General features: G+C 35.3%; 1 protein-coding gene across 2 annotated transcripts in view; it reads right to left on the bottom strand.

The window, feature by feature from the left end:
- Window positions 1–20,324, bottom strand: part of Edil3 (EGF like repeats and discoidin domains 3) — a 486,419-nt gene that overhangs the window by 356,555 nt on the left and 109,540 nt on the right. For both annotated transcript variants that reach the window (XM_031360541.1, XM_031360542.1), the window contains exon 2: window positions 7,489–7,617. In XM_031360541.1, the coding sequence (XP_031216401.1) occupies window positions 7,489–7,617 (129 nt within the window). The remainder of the gene's footprint in view (window positions 1–7,488; window positions 7,618–20,324) is intronic.

The raw sequence follows: 20,324 nt of genomic DNA, 5'->3' as shown, positions 1-20,324 counted from the left end.
AGTTTATATACTCAGTATCTACAACCTTATGGAAATATTTGTCAATGTTTTGTACTGACTAAACCATAAAGGAAGCTACCTTTACAATATAAAATGATGGTTCATAAAATTAAAGCTCTTAAATGTAGCCTCTGACACAGGCCATATTTGGAAAGTACTCATTATTTGGATTTGTTATTTATTACTACTCTTTGGAACTTTGGCTCAGTATAGAACTGAGCATGGCTTACCTAAAGGAGATTAAAGGAACCATCTTACTAATCCAGCAGCTAACATGAATTGAACTGCTCTGGTTGTACAAGGTGAGAGCAATAAGAAACTATAAGATGTCATAGACATGAACACTTTTTCGGGAACAGCAAAATGGTTCAACAGATAAAGTCGGATAACTTAGCTTTGATTCCAAGAAACTAAGTGAAAGAAAAGGACCAGTTTCTGAAAGTTGTCTTCTGATGTCTGTATTTGTGTTGTGGTTTGTGCATGTCCTCATTCTCTCTCTCTGTCTCTCTCTCTGTCTCTCTCTCTCTCTCTTCTCTCTCTCTTTGTCTCTCTCTCTCCTGACATAATCACATGAATAATTCATTGGTCAATTAAAATACAAATGTAACATCCACTCAGCTATGTCACAAAACTATGATACATGCACATTATCAAATCTAAAAAAAATGCAATTATATGCTAAGTAGAACAACAATTTGTCCTCATTGTACACAATGTATGCAATCTCAATTAACATAAGACAATTTCCAAACAAAAGACAGTTCTTTAGATGATAAATATAAAATGTTCTCAATAACTTATATTTTGTTACTAATTAAATCTTTGCCAATAAATGGCTCTTTTTTTCAACTGGAGAACAACAGCTTTCAGTACTCAGTAAAAATAATGTACATTGATGGTCTACTTTGGTTTTTCTATCAGTAAGCACAAATAGCTTGCTATTTGTACACATAGAGGTCATACCCACTGTGACTAAGAACAAATCAGAAACTTAAAATAAGTAAGTGAAAGTGTTCATAGGTATGTTATGGACATTTTTAGACATGTAAAACAGAATTACTCTTTTGAAGTATGTGCTAACAAATAAAAAAATTACGTTATCTAACTGATCAATCCTATTTGTTAATATAAGTATGTATCTAAATTATTGTTTTTAGAAAGCAAGCAAGTATAATCATAAAGATAATTCTCTTGAGCTCAAGTTGACTAGGAAATCTGTATGATCATCACACAAAGTTATCAGGATTGTGGAAAACTATTTTAGACCATGGAGAATAATGAACATTCATTATGATAATTTCATGTAAGATGGATTCAATTTTCTTGGTCTAAGAAATAATATCAAGGGGTAAACAATGTTTATAAAACATTCATTTTGTAACTAATTTTTGAAATCTAAAACTAGTCTCAAAGGCCCTCATGTCTACCTAAAACTTGTTATCATTCTAGTATTTCATTCATAACCAGAAGTCTTTCAGACAGTCTGACTGTACACTGCTCCATATTCTGGTACCAGTCACTTTCAAATAGGGGGAATATGGCTACTCACATGACATCAAAGGCATACCCAGCTTGTAATTTTTTTTCAATTTGTATAGCAATCTTCATGTTTCAAGGATAAAGAGCCAATTTTTGTTTCATAATGATATAGGAGCAGTTGAAAAGATTAGAAATGATGAACTTAGAGGGTCAGAAATTAAATAGAATCTTAATCTATATTAGAAAAAGAATACCAATTAAGTAGGTTTGACTGGGAAAGAGTAGAGTAGGTGACTTAAAAGCTGTCATGTCTCTTTGTCTAATTATTAGAAATGAGAAGCCTATTGAGATGCCGAGGCAGAGCATGTCATGATGTGTTCCTATGAACTAATCCCAATAAAATAATTTTTTAAAGAAATTCTTTTTCCAAAATATTCCTAGATGTCCAAATGTGATAGTTTTATGGTAGTATATTCATGCTCAATAATAACGCTTACCTCTCTATGCTATTTAATAGCTTATTTATATTAAACAGTAAGTGTCCATCTTAAGTACTGTTCTGTATTGTTACATCATCCATCTGATCAGAAAATCGTCCCTATGTTCATATTCTACTTTTATCTACCATCCTCAATCCACATTTCTATTTATCTTGGTTCTTATTTCAGAACTTCTCTTAAGTTTTCTACTAAATGCTAACTTGTCAGTCTCTCCAAAACCCTTTATCAATCCTTTAGATCTTCATTGACAAAGACTGTATTTTAACAGCCATATGCTCTGTGCACATAGTTGATACTCAAATATTTGATGAATGAATGAGTAATAAATAATATATTGAGAAATATTTGCTTTAGTAATTTGAAAAATTCTACTAATTCTTAAGGACAGACACTCCCATCTGTGCATATTTTAATAACCATATGCACAATTATCACCTCAAAATCTATGCTTGGCATATTAAAATATGTTTAGCTAATTCCTCAAATTTTATATCTGGGATGCTGAATTTACTTTTTAGCTGCATTTTTATTTGTATACAATTGTAGTATTTTAGAAAATGGTATTCTGGTGATTAAGAGCACTTACTGCTTTTCCAGAAGACCAGAGTTAAGTTCATAGCACCCATGCTGGGTAGGTTACACCCATGTATACCTCCAGCCTCAGGTGATTTAGACGATTTCCTCATTTGGACTATACATGTACCTACACTCACATGTGTACACATCCTGTACATCTAGGTTGCAATGATAGAAACAAAAAAAGTACAAAAATATTTTTATAAAGAAAATAAAAATAGGAATAGTTCTATTTTAACCCTTTTCCCAAGGAAACAATGAACCCTCTGTATAAATTGTCCATTGTATCCGCTAAATTCTGAGAGCTCTTTCCCCATTTGTGCTGAGCTTCTGCTAAGTTATTGGTTATCTACTCAAGAACATCATTGTTGTCAGATTAACTATATCATTGTCAGCCTGCTCCCTGCTACATTTACTGTATTTATTCTTATACTGCAGTAGCATAATCTTCACTATATATCAACATTTCTATTGTTTTTGGTAGGAAATACACATTTGTTTGTGACTTTTTTTCAATAATTTATATTTCTATTCACTTTACATCCTGATCACAGCTTCCCCTTTTCTCCTCCCAGTCCCAACCTAACAAATCCCTTCTCCCCACTGACCCCTTAATAGAAGGTAGAAGCCCTCTTTGGGTAACACCTCACTCTGGGAAGTCTAGTTCCAGCTTCAATAGGCTCATCCTCCTCCATTGATGCCTACCTAACCAGGCAGTCCAGGTAGGAGAAGGAGAACCAATGACAGAGAACAGAACCTGTTAGTAACTTCTTATCTTTTGGTTTTCAACATATAGGGTCTTTTGTCTAGAATAAGTTTTGCTGCTTATCTTCTATCATAGAATTATTTTATAGTTATTTGTATATGTTACAGTTTTCATTAATCCATAAATTCTTTGACATTTACTTATAACAGGGTTCTCATGTGTAACTTCATGCACTTAGGCTCTGAGTATTACAGAGTTGTAATACGCAAATTAGAATTTTAATATATACTAAATTTTTCATAAATAAACTCTACTCTATTCACTTCTGTCCACAAGTTCCCAGAAGTAGAGCTCAACATCCAGAGCCCGTCTATGTAAAGTCTAGTTCAGTTGACAGATGTTGTCTTCAAATACAAGTTATAACGTGAGAAGTTTTGCTTTGTTTTAAGAGGAACTTTCCTAGTGCTCTCTGCAGGTATCTTAGTATCTTGTAGAGGTTGAGTAGATATGTATATAAGAATCTAAGTTCATGAGGTAAGGAAAATGAAAGAGCAAAAGTGAGTGAGTAAGCATGCAAGAGAGAATTATTTAAAAGAAAACTCAAAAGAAAGCATGTTACCTAATGAATGGATTTCCAAGCCTGAGAGAGTTACACTTCCTAACCTCCAAATCATAGTTGAGAAATATAAGGAATAGCAAATGAAGATTGACATCAAAGTGGGGAAGTATTCTAAGTTTGACACTAGAAGTTTTACTGGGAAAAAAATAAAAGCATGAAATTGAATGAGAAGATCTTTTGAATTAAGTAGCATGGAGAACTTCAAATGGGGCTATAGCAAAGCTCTAAGGTCTGAGATAAAAACATGGCAGAATTTTCCTAGACATATGTCTGAAAGAACCTCTTTCAGGCTGTAGAATCACTGGGGCAAACATAATTTTAAAACTTTGCCCCTTTCTGTTCCTTCCTCCTAACCCTGACATATACCATCCCCACCTTCCTTCGAGGAATAGCCTCCTTTTTCATTGTTATTAAGAATATTTGCATGCATGGATATACATATGTATTCCTAAATATAATCTTCTTTGTCTGAAATGCTACCTAGATGAATGTTTTCAAGGCTTATAATTTAGCAATGGACAAGAATTTGTTGTGTTCTTCTGTGAAAAGAGAAAAGTCCTTTCCTTCTAACGGTTTTTTGCATTGCTTATAGTTGTTTTTTTGTATAGTAGAAGCCTCATAGGCTCTTCAAATTTTTATATACACCTTTGATTAAGTTTATTTTCTTATCTTGTGGAATAAGAATAGATTTAAACTTTATATAATTGAATAATACATGTTATTTAATAAGAATATGAAAATAAATGTGTGTATCTAAATAGAATATTGTGTAAGTAAATATATAGCAGTGTTCGTAGCTCTATGTCTCTTAAGTTACTGCCTTAAGACGCCCAATTCTCTAGTTTTGCTGTTTTATATATAAAACCTCATTGTTACTTATGGTTTCTTTACTCTTTTTACCTCATATGGAGAAACAGTGACTACAAAAATATCTCAGGTAGTTTTCAATGGAAAAGACAGAAAGGGGCTTAATGGTTCAAATATCTGGTTTCTGCATTTTAAAAATAGGGTAAACTCTAAAGTAGGAAATATACTTAAAGAACTATTAATTAGTATTTGTACTCAATATATGTTCAGTATTACATTAATGTATGCTAGAAAATACAGGCTAGAGAAAAAAGTGCAGAAGTAAAAATAATGTGCTTGTCTTATGAAATTATGTAACCTGAAAATTATCATTTTACCTTAAATCCTGACTTTTTTACATCAAAATATTTGAAAGGGCTGGAGAGAATATTCAGTTGAATAGAGTGCTGGATGTACAAGCATAAAGACCTGAGTGTGGATCCCTAGCACTCACATACAAAACCAGGAGTAGCCCTATGTGCCTATAACTGGACTGGGGAGAACGAAGGATTGGCAAGGCTTGCTGCCCACCAGTCTACCTAAAAAGCCACAGGTTCTCCAACTTCGTACCTCGACTGAGGATGATGATGTGGAGAGCAGAAGAAGAATACATGAGTGTCTTCCTTTATCCTCCACCCATATGCTCTTCTATCACATGTGCACATGGCAGGTACCCACATATACATGCACACCCTATTTTATAAAACAGCAATGCTAGGTAACACTCAAAAACATTTTAACTTGCTACATTTAAGTTTTTATGGTCCTTTGTCATTATTTTGATACTAGAATTGCTGTAACATCTATGCTAAGCTACAATGTTGGGCTGAAATAAAAATAAGCCTTTTCCAAGAATTGCAAAATATCCCACAAAAGGTTATGGTTGTATGAAACATATTATACCAAATATAGTTTAAAATAATATAGTTTAACTACAAAATATTTAATTATTGTAAATGTTTTCGTTGTATAACAATAAATCTAAAATTTAATTGCATAAGCATCCAATGCCCCAGCGTCAGTGAACTGTAATATGCATTGTGATTGCTTTCTTAAACTACTTTTCTGGCAAAATGTCAGATATTGAATTAATAACTAAAACAGGACATACTTTAAGAAATATTTATCATATTTATCTCTGATTTAGAGTTTGCCTTTTCAAGTTGTGTACAAAAACATTATATACTACTAAGGAACTATAAATTTGATATTGGTGGAATTAAAATAAGGACACTAAAATTTAATTAGATTCCAATATTCTTGGTAGAATTACTTACAGCTATAATTTTCTTTGGTACTATAGATTTCTGGATATATGACTCTTATACTAAACTCTAAAATGCTTCTGTATATATCTGCATATGAAGTCAGAGTGATTGCATCAGTTTTGTTTCTATGGAATAATGTCAAGCTCCCTAAAATATTTCTGACTTTTAAAGCTTTAAAAGAGATTTATCTATATTTGAATTGAACTGACAATCTAAGCAATAGCATAAATCAAATTTTTCAGATATAATCATGCTAGTGTAGTATGAAAATATAAGAATCATGTTAAGAAACAAAGTACACTAAATTCTATAATTGGTGTCCAACTGAAAAAAATTAATGATTTTGTTAAGTGATTCTTCTGGCATTTAGCTAATAATAATGGACCTTTACTAAACACAGCTTCTAGGTCAGATGTATCAGACACAATGATAGGTAACACAAAAGCTAATAATTTTCTTTTTTCCAAGTTTTAACCAGAAAACACTATTCAGTTTTCTAGCAATTATGATAACAGACAAAATTTTATTAAGTATTATTACATTTCATATTTAATAAATATAGACCATTTTGGATACTTTTTGGTACTGCTATGAAAAGCATTGTTTTCACATACTATTGCTCTGACACAGAGAAGAATTTTTGCAGTTTACAGATAGTGATTTTAAAAATATTTTTAAATTCTTTGAGAACTTTATACAGTTCATTTTGATCATATTCACCCATTAAATCCTTCCAGATCTATCCCCCACTCTCTCCTGTCTAATTTCCTGCCCTTTCTTTTTTAAGATAAACAAGCTATAGACTCCAATCTGTGCTGTCTACATACCTCAGGGTGTGGCACTATCTACTTAACTATGGTCAGACTTAGAAACCCTGAAAATATACCCATGTTCTTATTGGGGAGCTATTTGGAAACTATGAATATTACAAAGTTCTATAGTAATGACATTTTTTTACAAATTAAAATGTGAGTTTGAAAGTAATCATTGTCCTGAATCATTTTTTTCAAAGAATTTAGAAAAAAGGTTTTGGTGAGGATTACAGTTGGAATACTACAGGTTTTTCATAATCTTAAAATGTGATGTATACTCATATTTTTAGGAAACAAGTAATTTAGATTTATTAAATACTAATATATTACCAATTCATTTAAAAGACCTATTAGGGTTACAGTAATAATTTTACCTGACTCAACATTAGAATTATCTCCTTTATTTGCATAAGAATAATTTTTATTTACAACAGAGGCATAAGAAATTCACTGTATCCAATTGTTTGCCAATTATAGTGCCAATAAACTAGGAACTAGGATGTATTTAAGAATATCACCAATAAAACATAATTAAAAGACAAGCTAAAAACAATGAAATTGATAGTGATATAGCCAAGCAAGTTCAATACAATCTTAAAATACCTTTACCATACAAGAGTCATATCTAAAAACCACTCACAAGCGAACAATGACTATGGAAATGTTTAAATCTTGCACTTACCAACCTCCACAACACTAGAGCAGTTTGGATCTGTGAAGCCGTCTGGACACTCACAGGAAAAGGAATCATCAGCCAAGCCCGACAGACAGATGCCACCATTTTCACAGGGATTGGGGTTGCAAATGTCACCTGTAGAACAGAGTCAGAGTTTGACTTTTTTACATCTGTTTTAGGACTGAAATACTAGTTCACTTGTTTGGCTTATAGACTGACTCTCAAAAAATCAGGAGCAGCGGGGTTTCTTTAGTTAATTGACATGCGTACTCATATTAGCAACAGGATATTAATAGACTTGAAGGTAACAAAAGACAAAAACATATTGGATTTCTATTGCTCTTTTCCAACTAACTCAACTTGAATGCATTCAGACCAATGGACTTCTTGAAGTTCTTGAACTGAGAGATGCATTGAAGGTCCAGAGAAAAACCGCAACCAAGTAAGCTGCACCAAAACAAAGGTGGTTAGTATTGTGGCTTTATCTCTGCTGTTGCATAACAGATCGAATTATTTGGTTTAAAAATGGATATATGCTAGAAAAATGGCCACCAATGTGGAACAGAGGATGGCAGTTGATGAAGTTGTCACCTGTAGTAACTTGTAAGGCAGAGCATGTATGTGATAACATTTTGGGTAGGGGTAAAGAGATCTCCAGACAGACTGTTAAATTGTCAATTGGCTCAATGTCTGCACATGACAAGGTGCTACAAGAAAGAGACATGTCAAAGAGATCTGAAATCTCATTTGGAGCATGAAAGGCCCTCCTAGGAAATCAAAGTAATAAAAAAAAAATCCTGAGAATTGTACTTGAGCAGGCTGACATACCCAAAGTAGCAATGCTGATTCTATGTGAAAGTGATAATATCATTTATGTAAACTCCTGAATGGAAGAGCATGACTTATTATAGAAACTGGAGTTGAGTTAGATTCATTAGACCATGTCCTAGAATTCATCAATAAAGCATCTGGGAGCTTTATAGGTTAAGGTGCTGACTTCAAGGCTAAAAAGAATGAGGAGAGAAAAGGATGAGGACTAAAGAAACTGGGAGGATGGATAATCACCATCAACTTTAGCATCATGTGGACCACAATTTTATACTACTTCCTTACACTACTAAAAACAATGTGTATGAAGGATCATGCCTCTGGTGTGAACAGAGCTTCACAGAAGAAAGATGCGCAACACTGTCATCTAACAGACACCAAAATAATTTTGCAGTGTCCAACATAATTCCATGGATTTTTAGCACTCCAAAAAGGAGTGTGACTTCCACAGGCAGCACATGTTGATAGGGGCAAGGCAAGCTGAAGATATTTATATTCTCTTCTTTGTATTAAAAGAAAGTAATATCTGGGAGAGAGTCAGAGCATGAGACATATTCTTATCATTACATATTCACTTAAAATCAAGAAAATCTCATTCTGACATGCTTCTTTCTGGCAACTGAGACCCTATGCAGCACACACACACACACATTGATCTCCTTTTATAGCACATAGTATATAGTACACAATATAAGTACTGATGTTGGTGGACAGATACAATCAGAACTGCATAAGGTTGGCAGTTCTTGTTCTTTTGCTTTTCCAGTAATTTTGGATTTTTTCTTAAGAAACCATACCTGGAGTCTGGGGAACTGGTGTGAGTTCTTGCAAGTGTGAAGAACTAAGGTTCAATAGCATCATGCATATCAAAGCTGTCTTAGACTTCATCAATAACACTAGTGCGTCTCATTTCAGATTGGAAGGAGATCCAGACAAGTTTCCACAAGCATAAGGTGTCCCTTATGCTTATGCTTATGCAAGACAGCTGTGCACATGACTGTCACTAAGAAGGAATTTTGCCTCAAACAAGGTTGAGGGTGAAGGCCATACCGGAGGATTTCCTCTCACCAGCACATGACTATTATGTGACTATTATGAATATCTATACACCTATACTCATATGTACATCATATGCAATGAAACCTTACTTGGCACCTATACTGCCCTTTCCAGATGATAATCTTAAATATGCTATATATTTTTATCATACATGTCTACCAGTAATATAATACTTCCATGGTTAAAATGAGAAACAACTGCCTATTTCTTGTTACGTGCATAGAAACTAGCTGCTATTTAGGGGACCTTTGCTGTTGTTATTTCTGTTCCTAAATTTTTGTACTTTTTTGATTATGGCTTAACTTTCTCAGTGTTAGCATTGCTGTGAGGAAACTTAGTGACCAACTTGGGGAGGAAAGGCTTTATTTGGCTTATACTTCCATATCACTTTTCACCATTGAAGGAACTCAATGAGCATCAGGTCATAGGAGAGGAACTCAAACAATAGAAACGTGGAGACAGGGTCTAATGCAGAGGCTATGGGGAGATGCTGCAAAATGGCTTGCTCCTTCTGACCTGCTCAACCTGTTTTCTTATAGAACTATAACTACCAGCCCAAGGATGTTACCACCAACAATGGACTGGACCCTTTCACATCCCTCAGTAGTTAAGAAAACACCCTAAAGGCTTGAATACAGCTTGGTCATGTAGAAGAATTTTTTTCAATTGAGAGTCCTTCCTCTCTGATGATTCTAGATTCTAGATTTTGTGTCAACTTGACATAAACTTTGCTAACACATGCCTACTAATTCCTAATAAACTAAAGTTTGGAAACACTTTTAGGTGACATAAAATTTCATGTATTTAATGAACACAACCTGATGGAATAACAACTTAATTAGATTGATGATTACATACATACACATTTACCAAATTTTACATCTACTGAATTAGCATTTTTGTAAGTTTTATTCTTGTGATTTAAGTTTTATGTACTTGCACTCTGTTATTTTTGGATGATCTTAGCTTATGGACTTGCAAAATGTCAGACAAGTGCTCTACCACTGAGCTTCACTCTCAAACCTAAAATTATTGCATATTGTTAATTTTTCTCTATTTCGTATCTTATTTACTACATTAATATTGGCACAACATCATTTAAAGGGGTTAAAATGACATAAAAGTACTTTAACACACATTTAGTCAAAATGGCATTGTAACAAAATTGAGGTTGGTACATGAAATTTAGAGTTCATAACAGTATGATTAAGTAATCAGTTTTAGAAGAATGTGCAATGCATTTCGTTTAAAAGGAAGTATTGTATATGAAAAGTTTGCAGAACATCTCAAATAAATATGTATGATAATAAGGCAGGTACTGAACAGAAGGATTTCCCCTTCAGCATGAATATTAAATGTCAGTGAGTATTTAAGGGCAGGGATAGAACAGGACATGGAAAATGAGAGAACCTTCATCTCATAAGTAAATATTATAGCAGACAAAGGAAGATTATTTTGAAAAAAAATATAAGAAGTGGTAGGTAATCTTCAGTATAAATGTGACACTTGAAGCGTAAACATGGAGTGTTTCATGGCTCCAGATACATATGTAGCAGAGGATGGCCTTATCTGACATCAATGTGAGGGGAGGCCCTTGGTCCTCTGGAGGCTTGATGTAGGGGGATGCTAGAGTGGTGAGGCAGGAGTGGGTGAGTGGGTGGAAGAGCACCCTCATAGAAGCCAAGGGGAAAGGGAGAGATAGGATGGGGTTCATGGAGGGGTAACTCCCATGGGCGATATCATTTGAAATGTAAATGAATAAAATGATCAATAAAAAATGTAGTGCCTAGAAAGGATAGGCTGATGAAAATCTAAAAGCAAAGAAAGCATAGATTCCTCTTGCAATGTATGCCTTACACCTGTGCATAGAGGTGCATAGAGATCGAGGGCAGAAGTAGGAATAACCAGGAACAGCCACTAATGCAGGCACAACAATGTTTTCTGCAATACAGTACTGTGCCTAAGAGCAAAAGCCACGCTGGTGGAATCCCTCTCTTGCGGAAACAACTAGGAACAATAGTTGGTTTCACTAGGAAGAGTTATTGGTTTTATACAATTCAGACAGAGTCCAAGGGGGGCATCCCACAAGTTCTGCATAGGAGGATGTAAGCTTATAGCAATGTAAAAACATATTGTTCCATGAAATTAGATTGGAAATTGTATCCCCATGAACACAATAACATTCATTTTCAAAAATACCCAGCTCTGCTGTCATGTTCATCAAAGCTAACGCCTTATCCTGCTATTTTCTATATGTAGCTGTTATCAAGATAATGGTGTAGGTGTGAGTTGACATTTTTAAGATAAATTCAATGTCCTGCATAAATTTCATGTCTAATTGATGTCTGTCAAAACTGATTCTCTGAAATTCAAATTAACCAGGGAAATAACCTACTCGAAGAGGAAAAAAATCCTACTTAATGCCTAATAAGTCCTTGGAGTTGAAATAAATGATTGTCATCTACTTATTCATCCCCTTGCTTGATAAATCTTAAAATTATGATGGCAATTAGAACAAGAAGGCAGGCTCAATTTAAAAAAAAAAAAAACAATACAGGTTATACAACCCATTATTCCATCGTCAGCAAGGCCTCTGCCGTGGGTCTGCATGTTGCAGCCTATGCAGTGTGACACCTTGATGTTTCTTGGCTAGCGTGTCTCACCTGCTTTAGATTAGGACAGATGTGTTTAATTTTATTCTAACTATGTTTTATAGTTCCATCTGCAGTTTACGGCAGACTCAGGCAAATTAAGCTGGTGATGGTTTGCCTTTTGGCAATAGAAAGAAGTAATTATTCTTCCCAGGGGCAGGAAATCTTTGCAGGCAAAATTTAACTTACTGTTTGCCTGCATTTTCCACCCACTCTAGAGTTCTGAAAGCACTGGCTTGAGCTTTATTTTTCCCACTGACCCTACATGCTGTTAGTTATTTCATACTTAAGGCAATACATATAATGTTATTCTCTATCTCTTTCCTCTCACAAGTCCTTATCCGTGAACCTTTGGAGTAAAATTTTCAGGTACTTTAATTTTCACCTCTTCACATGTAGAACAGTGCAAAACACATAAGTAATGACAAGTCAACAAAGACGCAAATAATTTGTACATTTTAGTGCCATTTTCTTTGATATTGGTAGATACAAATGTGATACTTCTAATTCACATAAAGAAGAATATTATGTTATGATGATATGGTGGAATCTGACATACAAGATGGCTAATTTATTTCAGTGACATTTAAGCTCTCCTGTGGTTTATATGCTACATTTTCTTGATGAGTTTGTGTCTGTCTTCAGTTTGCATACTAGAAAAGCACTGACTCATCCATCATAGATTCATTTGCCAGACACCACATTGAGATACCAGAGTGCAGACAAGATGAAACACATAATGTTCCCGCACTCTTTGAGTTTATACTATAGAGGAAATGAGTAATGAAAGCCTCACAAACAAGCAAACAAGGTGTTGTTACTGTAAAAACAAAGCCAGAGGAAATCTACCTGGCCTGGAATGCTGGAGATATACTTCATTATTCAACATAGAGAGTCAAGTGAGGTGCTTATTTCAGCTGAAAATTGAAAGATGAACAGGAAGGAGTAATGTCCAAAGTGAAAAAGACTATTCTTTTCAGAAAGAATCCAAGTGATGACTCTTATGATAGGCTCAGAAGTGATGAAGGCAAAACAGTAAAAAAATAATTCAGTTTATACACTACACATTAATCAATAGCCATTTAATATTGTTATCATAATAATTTTCATAGGCGCATATGTAATTTGAAAAACTACATTTATATTCCCCCATGTACGGGACAATAAATATAGTGCTTTTGGTTTATTTATCATAAACATCTAAAATATCCTTATTTACATGTGATATTGTCATGTATTTATTCATTTATATTACTTTATTAATGTATTTGCATATTAATAATAATGTATTCTCATGTTTGCAGAATATTATAAATACATTAGGAATTTATATAGAAGAATAAATGAGTTCTTGTTTTATCTTTTCTACTAGATATGCTAGGAAACTCTAAACTAAACCCTCAGTGTTATTTCTAGACTCTCTTCACCTTGACAAACACACTTGTATACAGATGTAAAACTAAAAAAAAAAAACTACTATGTTACTAAGACTCTTAACCTCATGAACATGACTTAGCGCTTAATCACTCCAGTGTCTCTGCATGGTGATTGTGCAGGATATTACCACTCATATTTAATTGTGAGAAAGTAGAACACAGAGAGTGCATGAATTGACATTCCACAACACGACAATGTGGGCCCATACACTGCTGTGGCATCTTCAATTTATTGCTCTCCCATTGAACATGGCAGCCATAATGCTACTTCATTAAGGAACTGAAAGAAAGCAAAATCTTTGCTTTCAATTGCACAAGTCAGAATTTTGAAACAACTATAAATTAAGTACATAGAATAACTAGCCAAATCTAGTATACAAATGAGCAATAACTCTAGTTAAAATGAGATAAAGCTCATGAGAATTTGCATACTAGAACTGGCAAACCTTACAGAAAATGTTAGCACTCTCTTGATATATTTTCTATGAAGCTGTGGAACAATATATTTCTACTTTTAAATTGACAAGAGCCTTTTTAAGTTGTTACCCTTCGGGAAAGCATTTGTATTACATATTCTAATGAGTTAAATGAATAGGAGTCAATTTTAAAACCTTCTCTCTCATAGTAAAGATTATGATGGTCACTGAATATTTCAAAAGTTATTTTAAAATCCAGGAGTTGCCACTTCAATGATGTAGGATACATATACTGAGGTAATTTAAAAACTCATATAGAACTTTACATATTACTATAGAACACACAAACCCTAGCAAACCTGTAAGCTAAAATTATTGACTTGTTAAGATATGTCTAACCCTGAAAAGAATGTCATGGGTGTAACCAACAATTTTCTGATTAAATTTAAATACTATTCCACAAGGTGAGCCTCTTACCTGGTACCACTGATTGGTGAAGAAATAATGGCAAAACAGGTCATAAACCCTAGGAGAGAACCTATTACTCTTGTTCTGCTAAATGGACATAGTATTAAATTGGTTCCTAATGGCTTACAATTACACCCATAGATAAATGTCTCTCTTAAACCTCATCATAGAAGTTTTGTAGTAGATGGTGATTAACATAAGACCCACAATCTCTCAAGGTGTAAAGAATAGATGACTACAAAATTCTTAGCCCTCAATGAGACATTTATATTACAATTCCTCCTCCCAATGATTAACATTCATTGCAGAAAGGGGAAGAAAGTTTTTAGCAGTTGGAGTTGGTAGATGATTATAAGCAAATACTATCATTTGGACATCATAGGGCAGCTGCACATATCAGATCTCAGCAGTTGTTAAAGAATGCACAGGACCTCAGGAAGCTCAGTCCAGACCAAAACTAAAAAACAACCACACCCACACCACAAACAGGGGAGCTGTGTAAGAAGGTGCACCTAGCTGTGGAGTTCTCATCATTTGGTAGCTATAGGGAGAGGGAATGTCAATTTCCTTTAAGTGTGTATCCCTGACCCATGAAGCTTCCAGCCAACCAAAGAACATGTATGGGTTGGGCCTAGGCTTCCCCACACATATGTAGCAGATGTGCAGCTTGGTCTTCGTGTGGGTCCTGAACAACTGGAGCTTGGGCTAAAGCAGAAGCTGTTTTTCGAACTGGGCTGCCTTGTGTGGCTTCACTGGGAGAGGAAATGCCTAACCCTGCAGAGACTTGATGTGCCAGAATGGGAGGATACCCAGCAGAACTCCACCCACTCAGCAGAGAAGGGAGAGGGAAGAAGATTGTGGGAGGGGTGACTGGAATGGGTACACAGAGTGGGATATAAAGTGAATAAGTAAAAAGTAAAATAAAATTAAATGAAAAAAATAAGAATGTGTCTTTTGACCACAGAACAGGGAAAAACAACTCATCCAAGAATAAGTGGGCTGTACACATTGGAATTTGTAGATTAATGAAAGAAGAAAAGAAAAGGAAAGAAAAGAAAGAAAGCATATGTTTCAGTAGGTAGGGGACAGGGAATCTTGAAGGACTTGGGGGAGAAAGTAAATTTAATCAAAAAATATTGTGCAAAATTCTCCAAGAATCAACACAAAAGAAAGCCTTAAAAATAGTGTGATCTGATTCTATGCTTTGCTAATTTAAACATAATTTATAGGCTCCTTGAGACAGCTAGAATAGAAATACCTGTCATCAAGCCCAAACAGCCTCAGTTCCATCTCCAGAACCTGCATAGTAACAGGAGAGTACCAACTTTTCCACGTTGTTCTCTTACCTCCACTTACTCACCACAGTACAAGCAAATGGGTACACAGCACACAAGATACATATACAGACAAAATAATCATGTATAAACAAATTCTAGATAATATTGTATATCATGAGCAATTAAAATAGAAAAAAGTATTTAAAATAGAAAGAAACCCTAGGGATATGTATGAATAATAGAAACTGGCATTTCCAGTGCCTGACAAATTTTGAAAGTGGAGGCTCACATCCATCCATTGGACTGAGCACAGGGTCCCCAGTGAAGGAGCTAGAGAAAGGACCCAAGGAGCTAAAGTGGTTTGCAGCCCCATAGGATGAACCACAATATGAACTAACTAGTACCCCCAGAGCTCCCAGGGTATCAAAGAGTACACATGGTGGGACTCGTGGCTCCAGCTGCATATGTAGCAGAGTATGGCCTAGTTGGGCATCAGTGGGAGGAGAGGCCCTTGGTCCTGTGAAGGCTCTATGCCCCAGTGTAGGGGAATGGCAGGGCCAGGAATCAAGAGAGGGTGGGCTGGTGAGCAAGGTGAGTGGGGAGAGAATAGGGATTTTCTTTTTCAGAGGGGTAACCAGGAAAGGGGATAACATTTGATATGTAAATAAAGAAATATCTAATAAATGAAAAAAGAAAAAGAAAAAAGAAAGAAAGAAAATGGCATTTCACTGACAAGTATTTAACACCTTTATCATGAAGGGCCACCCAATTCTGTATGTCAGTGACAACATTGTTCAAAATTAGTCACAGGAAACACGCTGGAATTTCCTACCAATATCTGACCAAAGGAAACCTTAGACACAGATGCACTTAAACTTACTCTGATGCTAATCTAAAGCTCTATTCCCAATGCAATCCAAATGTTTTCCTTGTTATATTAGGACACTTTTTCTTCTTCAAATTGTTTTCAAATACTAATAGCCTAGAGGACTGAAATTATCTAGAAGAAAATCAATAGTTGTTGTTCGTTAACTATTTAAAATTGTATCTGATTTCATGAATTGTCAGTCAATGCTTTCTGTTTAAGTAGGTAGAAATATGTTTTCAGACTCCAACAAAGAGAATCCTTGATAGATTTTGTGTTTTAAAGCACTCTAGAGAGTCTCCTAAAATAACAGAAGCTAGAATATTTAGAACTGAATGGAACATTAAAGATGATCTAACCCAATAGTTCTCAAACTTTGCTGTGTATTGGAAACACAGGGGAACTCCTCAAATGCCTATGCCTACTCCAATTAAGTTAGTGATTCTAGGAATGGGATCCAAGCCTCAACATGTTTAAAGCTCATATAAGTGCTTCAGTACCTTGAAGATGACAAAAGGAAGGCAGAAAATAACAGAGAGCATAATAAAAAGGAGGAAGAGGAATAAAAAGCCATAAAAACAGAAATTAGGCAGGATAACAGGATACTTCACTTCTAAGCTTCCTTAGTTAATGCCCTATGAGTTAGGGAATGAAATTTTTCCAGTAAGTTATAAGCCAAATCATAAATAGAATGTATGCTATACAATGAATATAGGGTAACTATAATTTAATATTAGCAGGTACTGTATTGTATTTGTGTAAACAAAGGATATATGATTCTAACATTCTTTATTATTTGACAATAAAATAGTAAAGTAGTTGATTTCTTGCAAAGTAGTTTTGATTTCTAACTGTGCAGTTATTCATCTGACAGTTGTTGTGTCAGCTGTTTGTGCTGATAAAGGTTACATATTTGAAGGCCCAAGATAGAAATTATGTGTCCTTAGAATCTAGAAGTACATAGAAATAAGACAAGAGATGTTTACTTGAGCTAGGTAGGGTGAACTCAGACATATTAACTGGGAAGCCTTTGAAGAGGAAATGGCCTCCAGCTAAAAACAATCTGGCCAACAGTGTCACCCAGCTCAGAAGAGGTCCAGAATTACTGGTTTGTCTCAGAGATTTTGCTGGCTTTCAATGATCTAGATAAAGAGAGAGTCAAGGAACTGGTGGTTGTGGATGCCACCTTGATGGTTAAAATGGGAGTGTTGACTGGGTGACTGCATTCGCAAAGACTTGTTACTCTAGCACTTGAGAGACCAATTAATATGCTTCAATTTTCAGACCTCAATCTTAAGCCTTTCAGGCACAAGGAGGCATATATGCTGAGCCCTGAAACAAAAGAGTTCTTCTTTTTCTCCTCCCAGTGTTTCACAAGTGCATTGCTGTACACTGTATGGAACATCATACTGTGACTGACAGAACATCATGTGGGCCAGCCTCCACCTTATATTCTACAATGCTGTGGCCCTTTTGTTCTATTTCTGTTGGCTTCTTTGAAAAAAAAAAGACACTAAAACTCAAATGACAAAATCCATGTCATTAGTTTGAGCAAAAGTTCTTTGCATTACAATGTCTTTAATTAAAGCTATTCAAATCACAGAGAAGTTGATGAGAGTTGGAATTGCTTTTATCATGTAGGAACCTGATAGTACTTTGGTGTCAACAAGAAACACCTTTGGGCAGAGACAAGGTTACAGATAATAATAGCAAAGGAAAAATCAGAGGAGTAGGAAGTGAGGGGAAAAAACTTTCAGTGCACACGCAGGGCTGTTTTACATGAGGAGTGAGACAATGTAAAGAGAAGTTTGGTCTGGGTGTCCATATGTTTGTAGATGCTGTGACATAAATTGAAAGAGTTCCCATCTGGTGTTTTCACGAGGTTGGCTGCTAAAAATGTAAGTATGGAAAAAGAAGTTAACATTTACCTGCAGCGATTAGAGAACCATTCCCCGGAAAGGCGGACAAAAACTGAGCTGGGGGAAGCAAGAATTTCCCCTGAATTGAAGGACAGGAACTGATAGCAGCATGAACCTGCTGCAAATGTGGCTGGAGGTGATCAGCAGGAATGTGTATACACCACAGATAGTCAGAGCCAGGCTTGGGCCTTCACACACAGGTGAGGCAAGGCTTGCGGAGCTTAGGATGGTCATCAGACCCAGTCATCTTTATTGAAAGATAATACAACAGATATACTGTACAACAGTGTGTTTTTAAATTACATATCTAACAATTATGTAAGCATTGCAGCCCACTGACTTCTTCTCTCAACAAATGCTGCAGATCCTCAGTTGACTGGCGAGGACAATTCAGAAGTTAGGCAGCTCGACTTTGGCTGATGTAGATAAATAATGCAGCACATCATGAAAGTTATGCTCAGCTCATCGATCCCCTCATTCACACAAACCCACACTGATTTGTGAAAACAAGAACTCTGAAACATAAAATCCAGGGTCATGTAAAACGCTTGTCACACAGCTCCTTCTCATTCAGATTTACATCATGAATTCTGCACTTCCTAACTGCGAATCTGCCTAGCCACAATGAAAGAATAACCTCTAAGGGAAAACACTCCTTACCCCTGCCAGCTAGCCTAATCAGTGATTGTGCATAGTAAATCAAAAGGAGGAACTGGACATTCTTTTCTGTCCTCTATGATTTGCTTTATTAATTTTATTTTTGAGGCAGAAATAATAAGACAGGAAAATTACCCACGAAGACATTGCACAGTCTTATCTTGTGGTCTTTAGAATCTAATTTGCAAATTCATAATTATAAGGTAGCATGAGGATGGCTTAATATCAATTACAGCAGATCAAAGCAGAAGGGGTACCTTGCAGTGTTTCAAGTGTACGACCAACCACTTACTGCTCCGATGTTTAAAATGATAGTCTCTTGCTGCATAACATGCAACGGCAAACATGAGAGGAAACGCTCATCTACCTGCCAATCAGAACAATGAATACACTACAAAACCCAAAACCAGTCTTCTTCCAGTAAGTGCTTGCCAAAAGGCATGTAGTCATAATGACAACAAACATGAACATTAAAAATCATATACAGATCTTAAATTTTGTAAATAAGAAATGAGTTCATATTCATCTTTAAACAGTATTTTTGTATGAAGACACTTTATAAAATAGATGGATCAACTTTGGTCTGATATGTGCTCAAATCTCATGGTTCTTCCTCTCCAGCCACCATCATTCATCCCATTGAACAGGAAAGTTAATTTCCTCTACAGAGCCCTTTCTGTTGATATGCCTACTGATAATAACAGAACAAATTATCTTGCTACAGCTTCTAACAAGCATGAGGTCTGTTATTCTGATTTAAATCCTAAGTGAACAGCTTGCTTTCTAATACAAGAGAGCTTCTAAACAGAAAGGCTCTTTAGCAATTAACTCAGCAGAGGGCAGAATCTGTTCAGTACTGCCCATCTCCTTTGGCAAAACATGGTCAGGTTATTGCTGCTAACATCCCAATTTGCATCTTTATAAGAAACAACCTGCTTGTAAGGAGGGAAGCAGAGAGTCCTTTCTTCAGGAGTACCTGATGTATTAATGGAACTCCATTTAGAATATTAGTGCTTTTACTTTAAGTAGATCAAAGAAAGCCTGAAGAAGTCAGAGTTTGATGCTCTTCTGGCCTTCCAAATAGCAAGGTGATTTGCTGAAAGCAAGCCATTAGGCACAAAAATGTACAGCCCCAGAACCTGAATGCATGGAAAAGCCCATGGCCTCCCTCATCTCCAAAGTCCCCATATGAGGGTTTTCCAGTTCCTAATATCATCTTTCTCTGTCCTCATTTCATTTTTTCTTTAATTAGATATTTTCTTTATT

This window comes from Mastomys coucha, unplaced genomic scaffold (genome assembly GCF_008632895.1).
Source record: "Mastomys coucha isolate ucsf_1 unplaced genomic scaffold, UCSF_Mcou_1 pScaffold8, whole genome shotgun sequence".
NCBI classification, from domain to species: Eukaryota; Metazoa; Chordata; class Mammalia; order Rodentia; family Muridae; genus Mastomys; species Mastomys coucha.
Note: the sequence above shows the minus strand (reverse complement) of the source record. Positions and strands in the feature narration are given on the sequence as shown.